The sequence below is a fragment of the Manduca sexta genome, chromosome 18 (genome assembly GCF_014839805.1).
Source record: "Manduca sexta isolate Smith_Timp_Sample1 chromosome 18, JHU_Msex_v1.0, whole genome shotgun sequence".
Classification (NCBI taxonomy): Eukaryota; Metazoa; Arthropoda; class Insecta; order Lepidoptera; family Sphingidae; genus Manduca; species Manduca sexta.
This window is the reverse complement of record NC_051132.1, coordinates 9108473-9127791: the sequence shown is the minus strand read 5'-3', so window position 1 is coordinate 9127791 and position 19319 is coordinate 9108473. Positions and strand designations below refer to the sequence as shown.

Genomic DNA, 19319 nt, shown 5'->3' with positions numbered 1-19319 from the left:
GATAAGATATAGAGAGTTGTGGGATATATAAAGTACCAAATGAAAAACCTGTCAGTATCGCAAAAATAGTGAGCAACATGAGTCAGTATCCTGGTGGTCCGCCTCCGTACTATCCTCCGACGTGGCCTCATCCGCCGCACCATCCGCATCCGCCGCACAACCCGCACCACCCACCTCATTATCCTCCTCCGCACCACCCACATTATCCGCCTCCCCCAGATGGTGGTCAGGTAACGGCGCCTCCCGCCATGCCGTACTATGGGACGGTCATGATTCCTGTGCCAATCCCACAACCACCACAACCAACTGTGGAGAGCCAACCGACGTACATCACAAACTACATCTACCACGGAGAGACTACGCACACGGATGGAGGAGTGAGTGTGGCCGAAACTGCTGGTGAGCACGACTGGGTACCCACCACGTCTACCATGGCGAGTACCCTAACTGGCAGGGCTGTTGTAGGTGGCCACGAAGGCTGGGACGGCAGCCCACTTTGGGTAATCCGTGCTTGGTACAATGGAGATCTGATACCTGGAAAGTTATCCGTGAGACACAACTCTGCTTCGGTTATGTATGATGGAAAGGAGATCACAGTTCAGAATATTGAAGTTTTGTGTGCAAAACCTGAGACTCTGCGTTGGATTCCATCATCAAACGGCAGCGTTCCTCCTGGAGCTATCGTGGGAGGTAGGACAGCGTCTGGTGAAGAACTCTATGTCGGCAGGGCTAGATACCAGCTGTCTGTCACTCCTGGGAAGGTGCACCCTAGCCACCACTCGTGCTACATCGGGTTCGGTGGCGCTGAAGTGGCCCACAAAATGTACGACGTGCTTTGCCGTTCCAGTTAAAGTGATGACGAACAGTTTTCAACGGACTAAAGATTTAGTATAATTTTTTCAAACGCATATAGAAATGTGTTTAAATGCAGTGCATTTGTGATAGAAAATTTGTAAAGAAAATTTGTATTTGTGTACGATATTTTTGTAAAAATAGGTACCTATTGTATTTAGATTGTGTGTAATGTATATACTTTGGCTCTCATTCTTCCCTTATCTTTTTGTTTGATAAGATATCGCTGAATACTTCAAGATTAGTTTATGTATAATTGAATAAACAAAGTTTTGTATCGCATACTTATTTTTTATTGCAACATAACTAGATTGAATTATTTCTCATAAAGATATTCTATTAAACCGGATTTAACATTTATTTTTACTTAACAATTAGATGCCACAGTCTGTGTTCATTCGATTTTTGTTGTTCATTTAATATTTACTTATACGTTCACAACTTTGTAGTAAGTAGGATTGAAAATACTGTCTATAACTCATTAAGAATTAAAAGCTAATAAATCTATAGAGGTTATATAGGACCTACAAATTTATCCAATTTCGCAGTAGATATAAGTAACTGCATCAAAATCAGTTCAGCTGCTTTGACGTGGTGCACGAACAAAATAAAAGATATTACGTATTATACTTTTAGCTAAAGAATTAATACAAGACTTACATTTTTAAAGATCAAAGTCAAAACAGTTACTTATAGCGGGAATGTCTAAAAGACGATAAATCGCATATAACTTAAATGGTATTTCTTATACCACAAAGAAAACTCAATTTAGAAGTTTACTTTATAAAAATCATAAACAATTTACTCAACTTTTAATCTTAAAAGTATGTCAGCACTTAGTATATGACGTTGGAGATCTATTTAATAAAGAGTCTTCTATCCAAATTATTTTTTTGAAGAATGTAATATCATATCGTATTGCGCTGTTGCAAAAATAGATAAGGCTTCAATAACAAAGGAATCATTCGCCCTACTTATTGTGCTCACGTACGCACCGATAACAGGTGATAAGCTGAGGCCATTTTGTATTTGCAACGGTTCGAAGATTCCGTTTATTCTATTTTTGAATTTAGAATTGAAATGTTGGTATTTTTTTTCATGATTTATAAGTGGCCAGTTATTATTTTTCGAGTTTCTGTTCAAGAAACTATTTAAAAAATATATTGTAGAGTTTACCCATGCATGGCCTACTCGTCATTAATATATTTCATGATTTCCGAAACATGCCAATTGTAGTGATATAACTTGATTGATTAACAATAAAGATACCTACCACTGTTAATAATCTTCGTGACAGATTTTAATTCCCCGTATTCCCCGATTAAATTTGATTATTATGAAAACCGTACCATATAAAAATGACATCACCCCACCAATTGACTCTCGTTGTGCGGCGTCCAGTGCGATAGAAACTGCAATTAAGAATAAATCATGCAATTTTAAACCCTGTACCTATGTGATAGGGAATACTGAAACGCATGAAATGTGTTGTAATATCAACAGGTATTTAGGTACGTGAGATCGCTAATAGCTCTATTTAACCTCGTCAAATGCGGTCCTGTAGGGATGTCGGGTGTGGTCACAATTACAGCGTTTTGTTTAAAATCACTGTATGCGGAGTCGACAATATCCTACTAATATTATAAATGCGAAAGTTTGTGACGATGGATGTATGTATGTTTGTTCCTCTTTTACGAAAAAACTGAACGGATTTGGATGAAACTTTACAGTAATATTGGTTATACATCATAATAACTCTTAGGCTATACTTTATAATTTCTCTTACCCATCCTATGTAGTTTACCGTCTGTTTGAGGTGTATAAAATCTATGAAGTTTCAATCTCTCATTTGTGACATTCTAAGCCTAAACGTGGGCGCAATACGAATGAAAATAGATTGCATGATTAAATTTACTATACTTCTACTTATCATATTTTTACAACGCCTGAACCAAATCATATTTAGTCATTATTACTTTATACAATACGTCATAAAGTTGCTTATTAAGTGTCAAGACCAGCCTTATAATTCTTTTTACTTCGGGAAAAACGTGGTTGTAGTTTTTCAACCTATAGATACAATTAAAGCGGCAAATATGCAAAGTGGTAAAGTTCTAAAGAGATTAAGTTTGTCTGGTACTTTGTGTACTTACAGGCGAAATTTCTGAAACTATTGTGCTGATTTTAAAAATTCTTTCATCGACAGAAAGCCACATTATTGAGTTCTGAAGTTTATTTGTATCACGGAAACACATCTATTGGGCAGAGCTGCGAGCAAATTAAAATAACTTTCGTTTAAATGCTATCATTTAAACTAAAGTTATTTTAATTAGTAATTAGTAATAGTAGTAATAATTTGTGTAGTATCAAAATACATGATTTGAAGTAAGTTATTATAGTAAAGTATCAAGTTAAAAATCACAATTCAAAACGGAGGTTTTTATAACATTATTTTTATAACGTTGTGGTTCTACTCTGTCAAAAACATATCACTATACATAATAGAACACCTAAAAGTGGTATCCTCTCAAACACATCATACGCATCGCTAGCAACACAACTCAAAAGGGTTTTAATTGAATTTCGCTAAGTCCTAAGCAAACAACGAAACTTATACGTATTACAACAAATTCACAGCTCGCTAACACCTCTTAATGCCCTGGGAGCGATAATAACCGCTGCCTATTAACTTAAGTATCAGACTTGGCAGTAATTGGGTATGGTTCCAATAACAGCGTTTAGCGGAAAGATAAGAGTGCAATTTTTATGTAGTTTCTCAGTTATTATCCTGTTAATTTAATTCATGTGAAAGTGTGTAAAGAATTTGGTAAAGTGATTACTTAGAACCCGTCTGAATCATCGGAATCTAGCGTAACCGGTAATGAACATAGAAATACCTATAACATTTTACTAATTTATAACAAAAAGATTACTAGTACATGGAAGTACATACCCACTGATCCTTTTATCATAAATATACGACACCACGTGATTAACGTAGCAATAACAGTATGCTGGATTTAAATTTATATTAAAATAAATTAAACGACTGACGTGAATATTCATTTAAAACCCAAATATTCCACTAGCTACAACTTTTTCAAATCGAAATAGCAGAATAACATAAAGAGATGACACTTTCGTTATTCTCGTCTATAAATGATGGAAAATAAATACTATATTAAACACTAAAGACTCGTAAAAATTGACAATTATTATATAAATACGTTAATAAATCGCTAGCAGTGGGACCACACACTGAGAACAATTTAAAAAGAGCTCGTCTTGTGGAGTTCATTTAACCCGCGACCTGCGCGGAGAATACTGCACCATATTTTTTATTATTAATAACTTAAATTAAATACTGTAATTAATATAATATCACCTTTGAGTAAAAGTTTTTCAACTTGTACCGAAATGCTAATAGTTGCCAGTGGGTTTAATTTATAGCAGAAGCATATGAAATAAAAGGAGATAAAATGGTTTTCGTAAAAAATAACATACTGTGTATATTTAAATACTATATTGTAGGAAAAACAATATTATAGTCAAAAAGTAATTAAGCAATTTATACGAAATTCTTTTTTTGAAAACCACTAATCCGATTGCTTTTAAGAATCAAAACATTCTTCGGGAGCATTCGATATTTTTAAACAACATCAACTAAAAACTTTCATGATACACAATTGTAGTCTCTATTAGCTACGAATAACTTCTAAGCTAAGAAGTAATAGAAACCTTAACGAACATGGTCGATAAGCTGTCAAGATATCGAGCACGTTGATTAATATGATGTTTTCATTACAGCAATTATGTGTGAACGTTACTCGTACAGCTAGTTAATATGGGAGTCAGGTGGGGAGAGGTGGCGTCGGTGAACAAATTGGTTCATTTGAAACCAATCAAGAGATATCGGCAAGCTGATGTATTTCGTTAGAGCAATTTGTTTGAATATATGCTGTTCATGGTTATTATATATCCTACTAATATTATAAATGCGAAAGTTTGTGAGGATGGATGTATGTTTGTTCTTCTTTCACGAAAAAACTACTGAACGGATTTGGATGCACTTTAAAGTAATATTGGTTATACATCAGAATAACACATAGGCTACAATTTATAATGATTTTGTGTAATTTGGTCATAATATAACGATACATATTAAGTCGGAAGAAAAATTATCCCGGAAAACTGCTTCACGCGAACGAAGCCGCGAGCAAAAGCTAATATTATTATAATTTTACGACCGTCATTACGTTCCATAAAAAGCTTGGCATTCATTCATGTATTGTTTGTTTTGTGTTAATTGTTAATGGTTTGATAGATGAAGACAGAGAAAAGTCGAAAAACAGACTTGGAATAGTGAATCATTCCATATATAGACTTTCATACTGATGTAAGAAATTATCGAATAATTTGCTCTAGTAAATGCTTTGACCATAACACAGTATGATTAACCGGATAACCGCTTTGTGCCGTCCTTAAGGCACAAAGGGACTTGGAATTTTCATATCCGGGTTATCATAACCACTCGCTGGCGCACTTCAGTTAATATATGAACTGTATGTTCTGCGACTTAGGATATATTATTCTTTGATCATGGTCCAGTCAGTCGAATAGGGATGAAAGTACTTTTGTGATTATTATAAAGATTTGTTATTTATAGTTCGTTTATTGGCAATATTTATAGAAAATGAATACAGATAATTGATTTTGATTAGAGTAATATGAGTTTGTCTGTGTAATTAAATTAACTCAATGTGCATTGTCCTGTTTACCCGTTCATCCTTATATACTCCAGTTGACAGTACTGTTTCAAAATAAAAATAAAATGTAAGAAATATTGACAATATTAATTTCACGCCTCATTGAACAACACACTGCTAATAAAGCTGTTTTGATTCTTTTTTATATTTGGAATACCATAAATGCATATAATAATTTAAGCTAACAAGTCATTATTGGATATTCTTACGATGGAAATAGAATGGATATTTCCTATCTTCTGGCACTTATAATGATATGATCGTGCAATAAGGGAAAGAATTGCCTTTATCATTAATTCATATAAAAAAAGAGCATAGTGTGCTATGTTTTCACAACCTGACTGAAAAAGAGGGGTGTATGTGTCTGTAACATCATAGTCTCTGTGATCTTTGATGTGGTTTTTTGTTTGAAAGCTGATGTGATCGTGATGGTCCCTAGCTATTCATTGGAAAACACTTATGATTTCCTTTAAAGTAACAGTACCATTACGGAATAGGTACGGTTCCTTTACGGTATTAAACATAAACACAGTTCTGAATAATTAAATTACTAACGAGTAATCTTAAATCAAAAAGCGAGTTCTGATTTGCACCCACAAATAATACCAATAACAAAATATGTAATAGAAAACAAACCCAAAACCAAAGTCGTGACATCAGGACCAGTATTTAGCACGTTCAATTAAGCCAATTAGACCATTCGGACTCCGTTCAGAATTATCTCATCGGCGCAGTACGCGAGCCGGACTGACCGAAACCTTGTGTAAATCCTTTTATACATAAAAGTTTTGAAACTGTGGTTTTATTTACTGTGAAGGTTGTTTAGAGAAAAGTATTTGACTTTATAATCGAAAAATGTTTTGTATTGAAATTAGTGCCTGTGGAAGTATTTAATGGTGTTTGAGAAACGTCTAATATAAGATTTGAGAAATAATGGAATTCTGAATTATGACTATCAAGAATAAAAATTGAAAATGATGACAAAGATGTAAATAGTTATTCTTATACATATAAAGTTTAAGAAATGATGGGACTCTGAATTACGACTATATCAAGAATAAAAAGTGGAAAACAAAGGTGTAAAAAGTTGTTGAGAACAACGTAATGAAAGTTTGAGCAGTGAGTTTAAAATAAAACTACGTAAATAATTCAAAGAATGTAGAGTAAAGTAACTTCGATTTTCTAGTGGATAATAGTAAAAGTGAATGTAAAATAAATATGGATAAATCAGATAAAAAATATTGTAAAACCATTGATGATTTGGATACGGATGGCATTGTGAAAATATTAAAAAGATGGGATATGGATGAATTTGTTGATTTTGTGGAAGAAAAACAAGTGGATGGCAGGAAATTATTGGTAAGTTTTAATACTAGTTGTATTAACAATATTGAAAAATATAACCTTAGAAAATATTTTGTAACAGTATGTATTTAGCGGCGATAGCCTAGTTGGATGTGGAACGGACTGCCGAGACGAATGTCTGCAGGTTCAAATCCCAAGGGCACACACCTCTGACTCTTCTTAAATTATGTGTGTTTTCTTTGTGAACTATCGCTTGCTTAACGTTAAAGGAAAACATCGTGAGGAAACCTGCACACCTGAGAAATTCTCTATAGGAATCTTGAGGGTGTGTGAAGTCTACCAATCCGCACTAGGCCAGCGTGGTGGACTAAGGCCTAATCCCTCTCAGTAGTAGAGGAGGCCCGTGCTCAGCAGTGGGCAAGTATATAATACAGGGCCGATATTATTATTATTATTATATGTATATAGAATGGTGCAATGCATCAAGATATTTTTGGATTATGACTGATGATTTCCAGCTTTGAAATTTAAGAAAGACGTATTTTTGAGCTGTTTACTTTAAAGTTTTACTTGTATTCCATTTATTACGTATTTAACACAACCATGCGATAATTTTACTAGACAATATATTCAAGTGTATAATATGTTTTTCGGCGTTCGGTACTTTTACTTATTAGGTTTGGAAACTATAATTATTAAACATCGTTATGTTGAACTTTCTAATCCTTGGGTTTCCGATGGCACGCTCAAGACCCTTAATTAAAACTTTCGTTCTACAACTATTTTCTTCTAAGGTCACTTTTTCTGATAATACGTGTGGATACAAAATGTGATAAAACTTCATTATAGTAATGTTACTCATTGTACTAGCTATTTGAATGTATAGTGGACTAATTGAAGTATAATAGTTTATATACTAATTTTAGGACATTACTGAAGGCATAGTGAAATTATGGCGACCAAAAGTCAACGCTAAGAAATTCATATCCTTTATCGGAGATCTGAAACTTAATTCCAACAAATATCTCAATGCTGATACAAATAAGAACGAAGATATACTTAAAAAACGTGAATCAATAGAAAGTCAATACCAAACAGTGATTCGCAAGAAATCAAAAGAAGAAAATGCTGTGGTACCAACAAACAGTATCGAAGAATTATTGAAGAGAATAGTGCCAGCGAAAAGTTTCTTATACAGGAATCAAACAAAATCACTAGACAAAACGGTTCCTTCGTATTTACCTATGAGTGCCACATCTCCCAAAAAGGCTAGAAAACTTTTCAGGCTAAGTTCATACGACTATCCCATTTTCGATCTACGGTCACGCAGCTCCAAAGAAGTTAGCGATAGAGGGTACTATCCTATGAAAAGAAACAGCATATTTTACCTTAACAAACCATTCAAAAAACAAGATAGCAGAACTAAATACAAATCATTAGCAACCGCAGAAGAATTAACAGATAAATATGCAGAAGACCACTTTTACGAAGACCTCTGTTATAATGAAGTAGAAGAGACACAAAAAGAAACTGTTTTAAGAAATTCAACAGCTGATTCAGTTACTGTGACGCCACGAATTGTAAAATTTCAAAATTTGTTTAAGAATTTCAAAATACCGTTCTTAAAGAGACCTGAAGAAGTTGTGGTAGAAGATAATAAAATTGAAGTAAATGATAAAGAGTCAAATATATATGAGAATGGTGACAGTATGAGCAATATGTATGATTCAGTGCACGTTAATAGACAAAGTGAAGTTGAAGATAGAAAAGACCGGGTAAGTTGTAATCAGATGTTAAAAATATTTTTGTTCTTTAAGGACTTCCTGGTGGATCTTATTCTGTTGGATCGGTCTTGTTGGATTGTGGTACTTAAAATAATTCGTAGTAAAGTGTAGCTAAAATCCTTTTATCGTAAGTTCTAAGTCTAAAGTTGTCATGGCAAATGAAAGAAATATTTTATTTTTAACATTTTGAATACGGAATATCAAGAATGATGAATGGAATTATTCTTTCTTGTATGTGAAAAGTAACAATTTAAAATGAACATATTAATTTTTTCGATCCGTTATCGATTCTAATATTTAAGTAATTGACTATAACAATACATAAGTATTATGTCTTTGTACAGTCAGCCACAAAAGAAGATGATTTTTTTTTAAATTTCACGTCACCTTAAACGTTTAGCTCCGTTTCAGGAAACGTTTTTTTTTTATTTAAATAAAGAATAATGAATATTTCCAATGAAGTCAATGTGTAGAAGCGTTTTAAAGTTTTGAATATGTTTACTGTATATATTTATATTATAGACAAAGTTGCCCGTGGAAGATTATCTGGAGCCAGTACAAGTCTCAAAAGACTATATGGACGTGCAGTACAATAGGCAGAAAGATGATTCCATCCTTGGCTACATCATGAGCATCTTCGAAAACACATTTGGCTTGCGAAGAGGTACGTATGTAATCAGTTCAATCATTTTATCTTTGTAATATTACCCTTATGCGTAGAGTTTTTCTAAGATTTGATTTACTAATTGTAAAAAAAACTTTTCTTTTATGCTGATGATACCCAGGACCATTTTGGTTTTGCGTTACTAAATCGGACCATAATTATCTTCTTCAAAATAACACTTTACAATAATTAACTCAAACTGTAGATGTAAAATAAAAAGTAAATTTTGGTCAAAATAAATATAAATAAAAAGTAATTTTATATTTACATTTTACACGTACTAATGCCACCACTATAAAAGAATTCTTCGCAGCGGCAAAATCACTGTGACAGAAACACACTTACGCGAACACTATATTCGCATTAAACTAAAAAAGATTTTTGGCCCAATGTTAGTAGAGGTAAAGATGAGTAAGTGGTTTCATTTATTAGCGCAATGTCAAAATGACCTTGTATATCTTCTTACTTATAAAAAATTCGCAAAGCTATGCTTAGTTAAAACACAAATTTACTCGACCAACTGTAAATCACAACCCGCTACCTTGCCTCTTAAGAAGGTTTTGAACCTGGAACCAGTGATGTCTTTGACAGCTATTTAAGCAATTCTTACCCACCTCTTAACGCTAAAACAAGTTTATAAGTAAGAAGAATCTACTGCTGATGTCGATGATCTAGTAACTATGAAGAGCAGTAGTCATAGACTAATTAAGAATTCAGTATATATTGCCCTATTACCCTAGAAATAAATATATGAAAATATCAAAGGCCAGAACGTACTGGCTATCGCATTCAAAAGTTTACAACCTCCCAAATTATAACTCATAAAATATTGTCCCTATATATATGGGTACATATAGTTATGTATATGTATAATAATAACCAAATAAAATTTATATGGCACTGTATCCCTAAAATTATATTTTTATTAACGAAATAAATTTTATGCGGTCCATGTCCGAGAAAGATATTGAATTAGAAGCATCAAAATCGCGTCTGCGCGGTGTCATAATGTGGAATAATCTCATTCTACATCATTTCTGACACGGCTTATAGGCAGGGGATCACCCATCCAACCGTAGGTATGTTTATCTTCGTAGGTAATGTATTTTGGATCGTATCAATATTGAAAATTAAAATTGGACTAATTTTGAACATTTACTGACACAAATAACTGACATAAAACTTAATAGAAATAAATAAATAAATGTATACAAATCGATTTTTTTTACACAGTTACATTGTTAAATAGTAATCTATGGTTATTTTAATACATCTACTAGATGTTTCTCGCGGTTTCGCGCGCTTGGAACTCTTGGCAGTACTTATCTCTGATAAAAATATTACTGTATCCTGTTTCGGGATATAGCTATGTACTCATGTACTAATTTAGAACAATGATTATGTATCAAATCCGTTCAGATAAGCCTGGATTTATTTCTCACATCCAAACCTTCGCAAATGGTATATTAGTAAGAGTACTTCTTACGCTATTATTATTGCTGTTTAAATTTGGATACCATGGTGACGTAATTCGTTTGCTATACTACCACCGCTATGAGGTCCCTTTAAATCCCGGATCGAGCAGTCTTCTAGAGTTTTATGCTCAGTATCAGTACGGAGTTTGGAATTTTTGCCCGATATGGCGATAGGTCAGAATCGTGCAAAGTGGTAATCCATACTCTCTACCCCTATGGAATAGAGGTGTGATACTATGTATGGCGATAGGTTCCCCCTTATCATATAGTAGGACGGAATACACACGGTGAAAATTGGCTGTCCTGGTTGGTACCAGATAGACAGAAGTGGACCTTTGCCTACGTCGTTGGGAAAGAAAATCGTAATGTGTGATTTGTAAAATTTTACTTATATGATTTATAATGGTATGATGCCGCTGCGGTGTAAGAGAGGCTGGCATCACCGCTCTAGTTCAGCTCAATGGAATTAGCAAATCCAATAAGCGGAGAACCGCGCCAATGTATCGGCCATTCATAAATTGGACCGGCGCCGAACATGCATATCATAATGTTTCAAAGCACACATCATATTATCTACATTATAATGACTATAATGTTGGTAAAATTGCGTGTTACAAACACAAATTTATACACATTGACACCTTTTATTCCCCTAAGAGTAGACAATGCGCAACTAGTTGGAATAACAAACATTACTTCGTAATTCAAGGTGTTGGATGGTGTTTCTGCTGTTTATGGGCGGTCGTATCGCTAAACATCAGGCGAATGGCAAGCACGTCTCGGCATTCATAGCAATATAAAAAATGTATAATTCTGTGCTTCAATTCCTAAAATACATTTTTTGTGTATTAACACGCTGAACTTTTGAGTCTTATATTTTACCTAGCTTTTACTCAAAGCTTAAGTATTTGTAACATTATAACTATTAAAAATCATCGTGGGTTTCGTTTCAAGCCAACACGGGAAGTAGCTCCTAAAGGAGACATAAATGCATATCTATAACACAATAAGGGCTACTTCCACTTTCTCATATACTTTTTTATTTATTACACGCACATGTGTCAGATGGGGTAATGTTTAGTGATGACGAGCTCCGGAGATATCGATAAATATATTTTATACATCTGTATATCGACCTTAGGTTTTAATTAAAAACATGACTCATAAAAAATAAACGTCTTTTGATAGTTACAGATGGTAGTTCTTGTCAAACGAATATGATTTTAGGAGGCCAACAAGACCTAGTGAGTTATATTTTAACTGTTACGAATTGTGAAATAAAATTATAAAATGAAGTTGAAATTTAAAATACATGATAATCGTATTTATTTGCCTATTAAGTACATTCTGTTAAGAATAATCAAGGTTTGGTCATAAATCATTACGTAAAAAAATAATATGCAGTTTATGTATCTCCTATTTAGATTAATCATCGATGTCGATAAACATCTTTACAACTCTACAAAAGCTTATTTAGTATTTCTTTTGTCCCTGATAATGAAACAAAAAAACGATCAGTTTTGTGGGATACACAATTTGTTTACAGACTTACAGTTACAACAAGTGTGTGCTCGTGTAACGTAAATATTTAAAAAACAGTGACAAATATACATAATTAAATAATAATATTGATCAATTAAAAGTGTTTGTTGCAAATCAAGTTGAAAGTGAAATATTGTTATTACACGAATCAACATAATGCGTATTACATAGGATTTATTATTATACAACTTAAAGGTGCAATTAAGTTCAAAACTACAAAATAAGTGATTCTTAAGAATATTTAATTATTTGTTTTAAAAAAATATTAAATTATAATCCTACATAATAATATCTACATTGAATTATGTCTACGGGATTTTATTAGCTTAGGAAGGTGTAAAATCTTGTACATTCAACTTACAGAATATTTGTAAATTTTAAATAGAACACAATATTGCGTGACCCTGTTTCTTCTGTTCCAAATATGATAAAATATATACTTGTTAGGAAATATTTGATCAGCTAATCGAATTGTCTGGCTTAATTGCCATTCTAGACCTTATCATCAAATATTAGTGTCTTTCAGATATAACGCAGCGTTGTCTTTAGTGTTTGTAGAGAAAGTAGTTTCCGACGAGCTAAATCAATTAGATTTTGACGCAGACAATGAGTCGGCTAGTTGACTCATGCGTAATTCTTGTTACAGTAATTTTGTCTCAATTAGACGTCTCATATTTTGCTTTTAAGGCGTTTCGCAGATGTTATAAACTTTTTGCCGAGATATATTACACTACTACGATTTGCTGATGTTGGAAATAACAGCAGCAGCAGATGACGGAACTTGCGTGGTGTTTTGTAATCCTTGTTAAGATTTTAGACTGTACGTTTAAGACTTGAATATATTTATGGAAAAGATAGATATATAATATAATAATATACTTTATGAATTCGCAATAGAACATAGATTTCTACCAATTACAATATTCTTTCAATAGAATTTTACTAATTTGCAAAAGTCGCACAGCTCTATCTGTAAAATTGGAACCCAGAATGCCGCCATATTACAAAAGTCTATAAATTAATTTATTTTAATATTGATAAAGAAAATGACAACTGGTGAAAGTCCGCGTCCTTGTTACATATTAAAATTTATTCAGATTTCATCATTTGTATTCAACGAAATGTAATTTTTTAAGTTTGGTAATTGAATTCAGTTTGTTTTACACGATAAAGATGATTGATGGCTTTGTAGCTTATTTTATATCTTTCGTTTTAATATTTATGCGGTGCTTAGAGAGGTGAATATTATTGTGTTAATTGGATTCCTTTCGAGTGTCATTAAGGGGTTTTACAATGGCGTTTCAGTCTTGGTATCAACACTTCTTATAATGAGATAGATAGAAGTATCGTTTCAAAAATATGCTTTGGAAATTAAGAGCTTCACGAACTGAGTTCAATACTTCTTTTCTAAATTATATGCGTAAAACTCTTTTAGGAAAAAGGTATAAAAAAAGCTCCAGTATCAGAGTTCTTCGTTCATATGTTCGTAAAACTATTGATTTATAATGACAATTAAGAAATTTTGTTTCATACGCCCGTCGTTTAACTTTGCTGTTCAAATATGATCGGTCATCAGAACAGTAATATATACACCAATTTATAGATATATGGGTATTGTTCGGCAGTTATTACTTTCAGGAATATAAACAAAACTGAGGAATATTATTTTCGTTGCAACTGGAAATAGATGCAGTCGATTGCCAGAAAACGCAGTTTATTGTAGAATATTTAAGTCAATTATTTCTGGCAATCTTTGTGAGTTGTTCACATTTTCAATACCGTATTAAATATTAACGTACGTCATTTAAGATTGACCACGAATATTAAAATTATGAAGTGCAAATAAAAACAGCTTTATTAGTTTATGTATTAATAGAAATATGGACTGAATATGGCAGTCAGCGGTGTTGTGAAATGATACAATGTGTTGGTGGTTGAAAGTGAGCGTACCTCTGATGTACAATTTGGGCGTGCGGCTGGGCGGGGTCGTCGCAGACTTCTTTTGTAATACGATGCATTGTCTAACTGGCGTTATTACAGGTAAGAATGGTGTAAGTGGACGTGAAATTGGAAAGTTTTACTTAGGTAAATGGCATGTAGGCTGTAAGTCGCTTAAAATAAGAACGTTTTTAGCGACTTTTTTCACTTGTTGTCAATGAAGGTAACCTAAATAATTCATTGGGAACATTGTAGTTATCTAAATTATTCATCCTCAAAAATAGATTGTTAAGATTACTATACTCATACGGTTTTGCTGCTCAGTAACAGCTCAGAGTCTGAAATTTGTGCCCGATATGGCGATAGGCCATCGTATCGTGGGTCAAAACTGTCTTAGCAAAAAGTGAGTCTCCTGGTTGCACTTCTGCATATCCCTTTGGCTAAAGGCGTATATGTGTTTGTGTTCGTTTTTAATGTAACAATATCTTATTTAGCAACTTTCTCCACAGAAACAAATGTCGCGATTGAGTCCGAAGACTCGGACAGCGAGTCCCAGAAGACTGCGTCTCCAAGCTCAGATCGATGGACGGAGAAGAGTAGAAGTATGGTGGACCGGCCACTCCCAGTGCCAGTGGAAAATGAACCCTATTACATGAACATAGATCGGACTGAGGCGGAGAATTTATTGAGGGGACAACCGGATGGCATGTTTGTGCTGAGACCTTCCAGCCAGGTTAGTATTTAGAGATTCATTATCAGCGTATACTAGTATTGTTTATACTTCTGAGCTAGGTCTTTGTCAAAGTGCGCATTGAGCTCAATCTTTGGCTCTGTTTTTCCAATAGCTGAAAAAAAATTTATGAGTGACTTTTTGAAATAATTTCGTAAGGATATCGAATTTTATAGTAATTTTAATGACTATACAAATAAATGTTTTACAATCATTAAAACTACTAGGTAGATTGGAATGTCAATATTTTCAATCTAACGAAGATTTTTAGCCAAGTGAAAGGATGGGTTAGGATAGGTTAGGATAATAGAGAGATATTTTTCTAATAAAAATCAAGAACCAACAGGGAAATGTGTTTAACAAAAATAATACTTATTGTCCATTAAATAAGAACCGTGTAAACAATAGATACAACAATTACAAAAGGAAATGTGGAAACAAGAATACGTCACAATCAAGGGTCGGGTACAATAGAACAGGTAATCTCTAATGATAATATTACACGATAATAAATGATCTGTGCTGAGATTACGCTCCCAAATCTGTTCGTACGTAATTACATACTTAGGGTACGATTGGTTTTTGTATAAACCTCTTTGTATTGTGTCTTTATAATGGAATGTTGGGTTAAATAATGAAGGAAACTAATTATTTGGAGACATACCAAACTCAACTGAGTTAGTTATAAATTTAAAACGACAATATCTTGTCAATCAAAGGTTCATATAATTTCTATAACTGAAAAAAAAAACCTGAGAAAAAAACGTTACCCAAAAATACTATAATTCCTTGCCTTTCTTCTTTGCGCTGTTTAAAGATTTTACAGATCATACCCCTTCATAGTATAAGCAATAAAGACTAATGTTAAACGTAATAACTTTCAAAATCCCATACCTTGAAATTCCAAAATACCAAGTAAACCAATAAAATGTTATAAAACGCAAACGTCCACGTTATGAGGGTTAATTCCTTAGTAATATGTATTAAATTGTACATGATATCTTTCGCTATAATTCTATGCTTCGGCGCGTACAGAATTATATTACGCTGTGAAATTGGACGGGAAATTTGGAAATTTACTATGTATTTTCAGCATCTTTAGATTTGTGGGCTAGATTTTTATGTAAGAAAGCATTAAATGATATTAGAAAGTAGCTTACAGTATATTGTTTTACGTGTGTAAGCATTATATTGGGAAGTAGCTTCTAGCTTATTGCGTGTGATTGGAAGTTATTTTAGTATAGCTGAATAATTAAAACCGTAGGTATATATAAATCATTTCTATACGAAAATGGACAGTATATTATACACAATATAACAAGGCTATCGCATTAACTTCTTATTGGTGTAAAGTCTAAAGAAAAGGAATTATAATTTAAAATATATACAGAACCTATCATTACATTAATTTCTCGGAAAAGATTGAGCGTTAAAGGAAGCCTGCTCCCACCGCGCCGCCGGTAGCCCGAACAGTAATTGAGTTCGTCGTGTGGCTCTAATCTCTATTGGCTCACTAACGAAAACGTATCCAACGTCATTTGTATGTAAATATTCAATTTTACGGTACGTGTGAAATTATCGAACACCCGGTATTGGTAGGGGCTAATATTAAAACTGGGGGTTAATTGTTGCTGATTTTGCGCTGTAAATTGATTGATTAAAATGTTGTGATGGGTTTATTACAAGCTACTGTAAACGAAGACAGTTGTCCGTTCTAATATTTTACGCCTTGTATTGTAATGAGATCAATGATCATCATTGAGAGCAATACAATTAATATTACTAATAAAAATCATTGCCTAATAAATAAATTTATAATCAACCTTATTAATCTGTCGTTAGTTCTTATTTTACTTAAATTGTATTTACTGTATTGATTTATTTTTAGACGACCCACGCGTACACCTTAACCGTGGCTTGCTCTGGAGGCGTCCACAACGTAGGTGTTCGTAGGAGATCTGACGGACGGCTGGCCTTGGGCTTCTCTCGCCGCGGAGAACGGACGTTCACCTGCATCGGCTCGTTGTTGCGCCACCATCAGAAGAAGCGCCTCTTGTTGGTGGCGGAAGGTGGCGTGATTGGAGCTACCACACTCACTGAGACACCACATTACTACCAAAGTCCAAGTAGTATACCAGTTCCTATTTGCAAAGTGTAAATTTAGGGATGCTTTTTAATTTCAGTCTTATGACGTAGAGTTAAGATTGAAAATTAAGATTTGGAATAAACAGCTTTTAATCTGTCACAATTTATTACGGGTTTGTTGTCTGGTAAATAGGAGTCCCTTCGATTCTTGACCTTGTAAAGCGACCTGTGGGTTTAATTTTACCCCATGAAGACATATAGGGTAGTGTCCTATGTTTATTTTTGTACATTATTCTACATGTAACAGAAAATAATACGAAAACGAATTTATTCTGTGAAATCATCGTCAAAATTGATTGGAAAATAAAGCAGCTGTAAATATTTAAAATATTGTGAAGGCAAATGCGGATATGCTTTTATGTCTTTCTCAAGTATGAATTGTTTCGGCCGGTGACACTTGATGACGTCACAGTTTGCTATGACTGTTATTTGAAATTTATTTAGTATTGTGTGGATTTTCAAAATTCTTTTTCCGTTATAGTTTTGGTTTTTTAATATACATTTGTGATTAATATATTTAAAAAAAATTCAACTACCCTATTATAAAATTGAAGAACATTTTATTTCGAAGTCCATGAATTTTGAGATTTAATTTTAATTATTAATTATGGTCTTAAGGTATAAGGGAAGTTTTTATTTTTATCCTTATATTACAAGTTTTGTTTTGCAGAAAGTCATTAAAATATTATAATGTACACATAATTATGTTTATTTTTAAGAGCAGTTAATAAATCATTGCCAAAAATGTAAGTAAATTGTTCATCTTCATCTTTAGATGCAATTTTTCAAACACCTAGAAGATATATTATATATTTAACCAAATGTAATTTAAATAAAATAGTATTGAATATAAAGCGCCTGATCGTTTACTCTGAGCAATAGCTAAACCAAACGATAATACAGAAATAACAGCAGTAAGCATAGTAATTAGCAAATGCAAATGGATCACCTGATGTTTAGTGATCTCCTCTTCCCACTCCTGCAATAGGAGGCTTTTGGTATTTCCTTTAAGGAAAGGAAAAGAAATAAAAGAAGACAAGCAGGGGCTCAATCGGACAAAGTAACAAGTCTCTGCTCTCTAAAGAAAAGGCATTGTGGCGTAGGGTCCCCTAGAATCGAAGTATCATATTATGAACATCAAGCTGTCAAAAATTTGTTGTAGATGCGCAGTTATATTACGCGTTTGACTCTGCAAATTGTGTTGTAATCTCTACAGCTTGATTTAAAATAAGACTATAATTTTTAATCTGTAGCACATAGTAAGAAGAAGACTTGATTCGAGAACGAAGGAAGGAACATTGCTCCATTAATTGTTCTATCGCGGCAGATTAACAATTGCTACTAATTTCCTACAGGCGCTGAAGAAGTAGGGCTGTGTTGATCGACATTTATGTGGAGATTAAGTAGTATTTATATGTAGTGATTTATGCAGTTTATGTGTTTGTCTGTCTGCACAGTTAGCATTTCTTTTGATAAATGACTCAGTTATTTATTTTTTTGTTGAATTATCAAAATTGCTCGTAATGCTCAACAAACATCAATTTTGTCGACAAATAACCTAACCTAACCTAATTAATAATAGTGACATTTCCAACAGTCATACGAGTATCAGAACAAATGGATCGATAAAACAACAAGAGAGGGAAGATAGTTATATCTTTGTTCAATTTCAACTCTTAATAACAAAAGGTTGAGCGAAATAAAATATTATTAGTGGCAACCCTGCATGAAGCGTTTTGAAAAAGCCGTAGCTTCTAATTAGTAATTTAAGACAGCAGATGCCTTCTCGAATATCCCGAGATCGTTTCGGCTCTAATGACTGGTTTTGTACAATAACTTGCCATTTTTAACCCTTAACGTTTAAATTAAGCGATATTGACGCGGGTATTTGTTTAAATTGCGGTTTTGTGGATTAATTATCGTATTTTATTACAAAGGCTTGGCCGTTTCAAATACCTTTCTATTCATTTAAACATTCTTCCTTTATCTATGGTTCGTTTTCGTTTTCATTTGCTTCTTTATATTTTTGAAAGTAGAAGAAAGGCATTATTAGCATTTAAAACTCTCGCTATCTTTTTGTCGTAGCTTTCATTCTTATTTAACTTAGCAAATTTCAGC

General features: G+C 33.3%; 2 protein-coding genes across 2 annotated transcripts; both read left to right on the top strand.

The window, feature by feature from the left end:
* Window positions 1-43: 43 nt before the first annotated feature.
* Window positions 44-1254, top strand: LOC115439760 (BUB3-interacting and GLEBS motif-containing protein ZNF207). The gene has a single exon (XM_030163743.2). It carries the CDS (start codon window positions 78-80, stop codon window positions 849-851), a length of 774 nt encoding a protein of 257 aa, XP_030019603.1. The 5' UTR covers window positions 44-77; the 3' UTR covers window positions 852-1254.
* A 5096-nt stretch (window positions 1255-6350) lies between these two features.
* On the top strand, window positions 6351-17493 carry LOC115439778. Its single transcript, XM_030163764.2, has 5 exons — window positions 6351-6977; window positions 7850-8698; window positions 9230-9371; window positions 14836-15059; window positions 16945-17493. Exons 1-5 carry the CDS (start codon window positions 6837-6839, stop codon window positions 17212-17214), a joined length of 1626 nt encoding a protein of 541 aa, XP_030019624.2. The 5' UTR covers window positions 6351-6836; the 3' UTR covers window positions 17215-17493.
* The last annotated feature ends 1826 nt before the right edge of the window (window positions 17494-19319 follow it).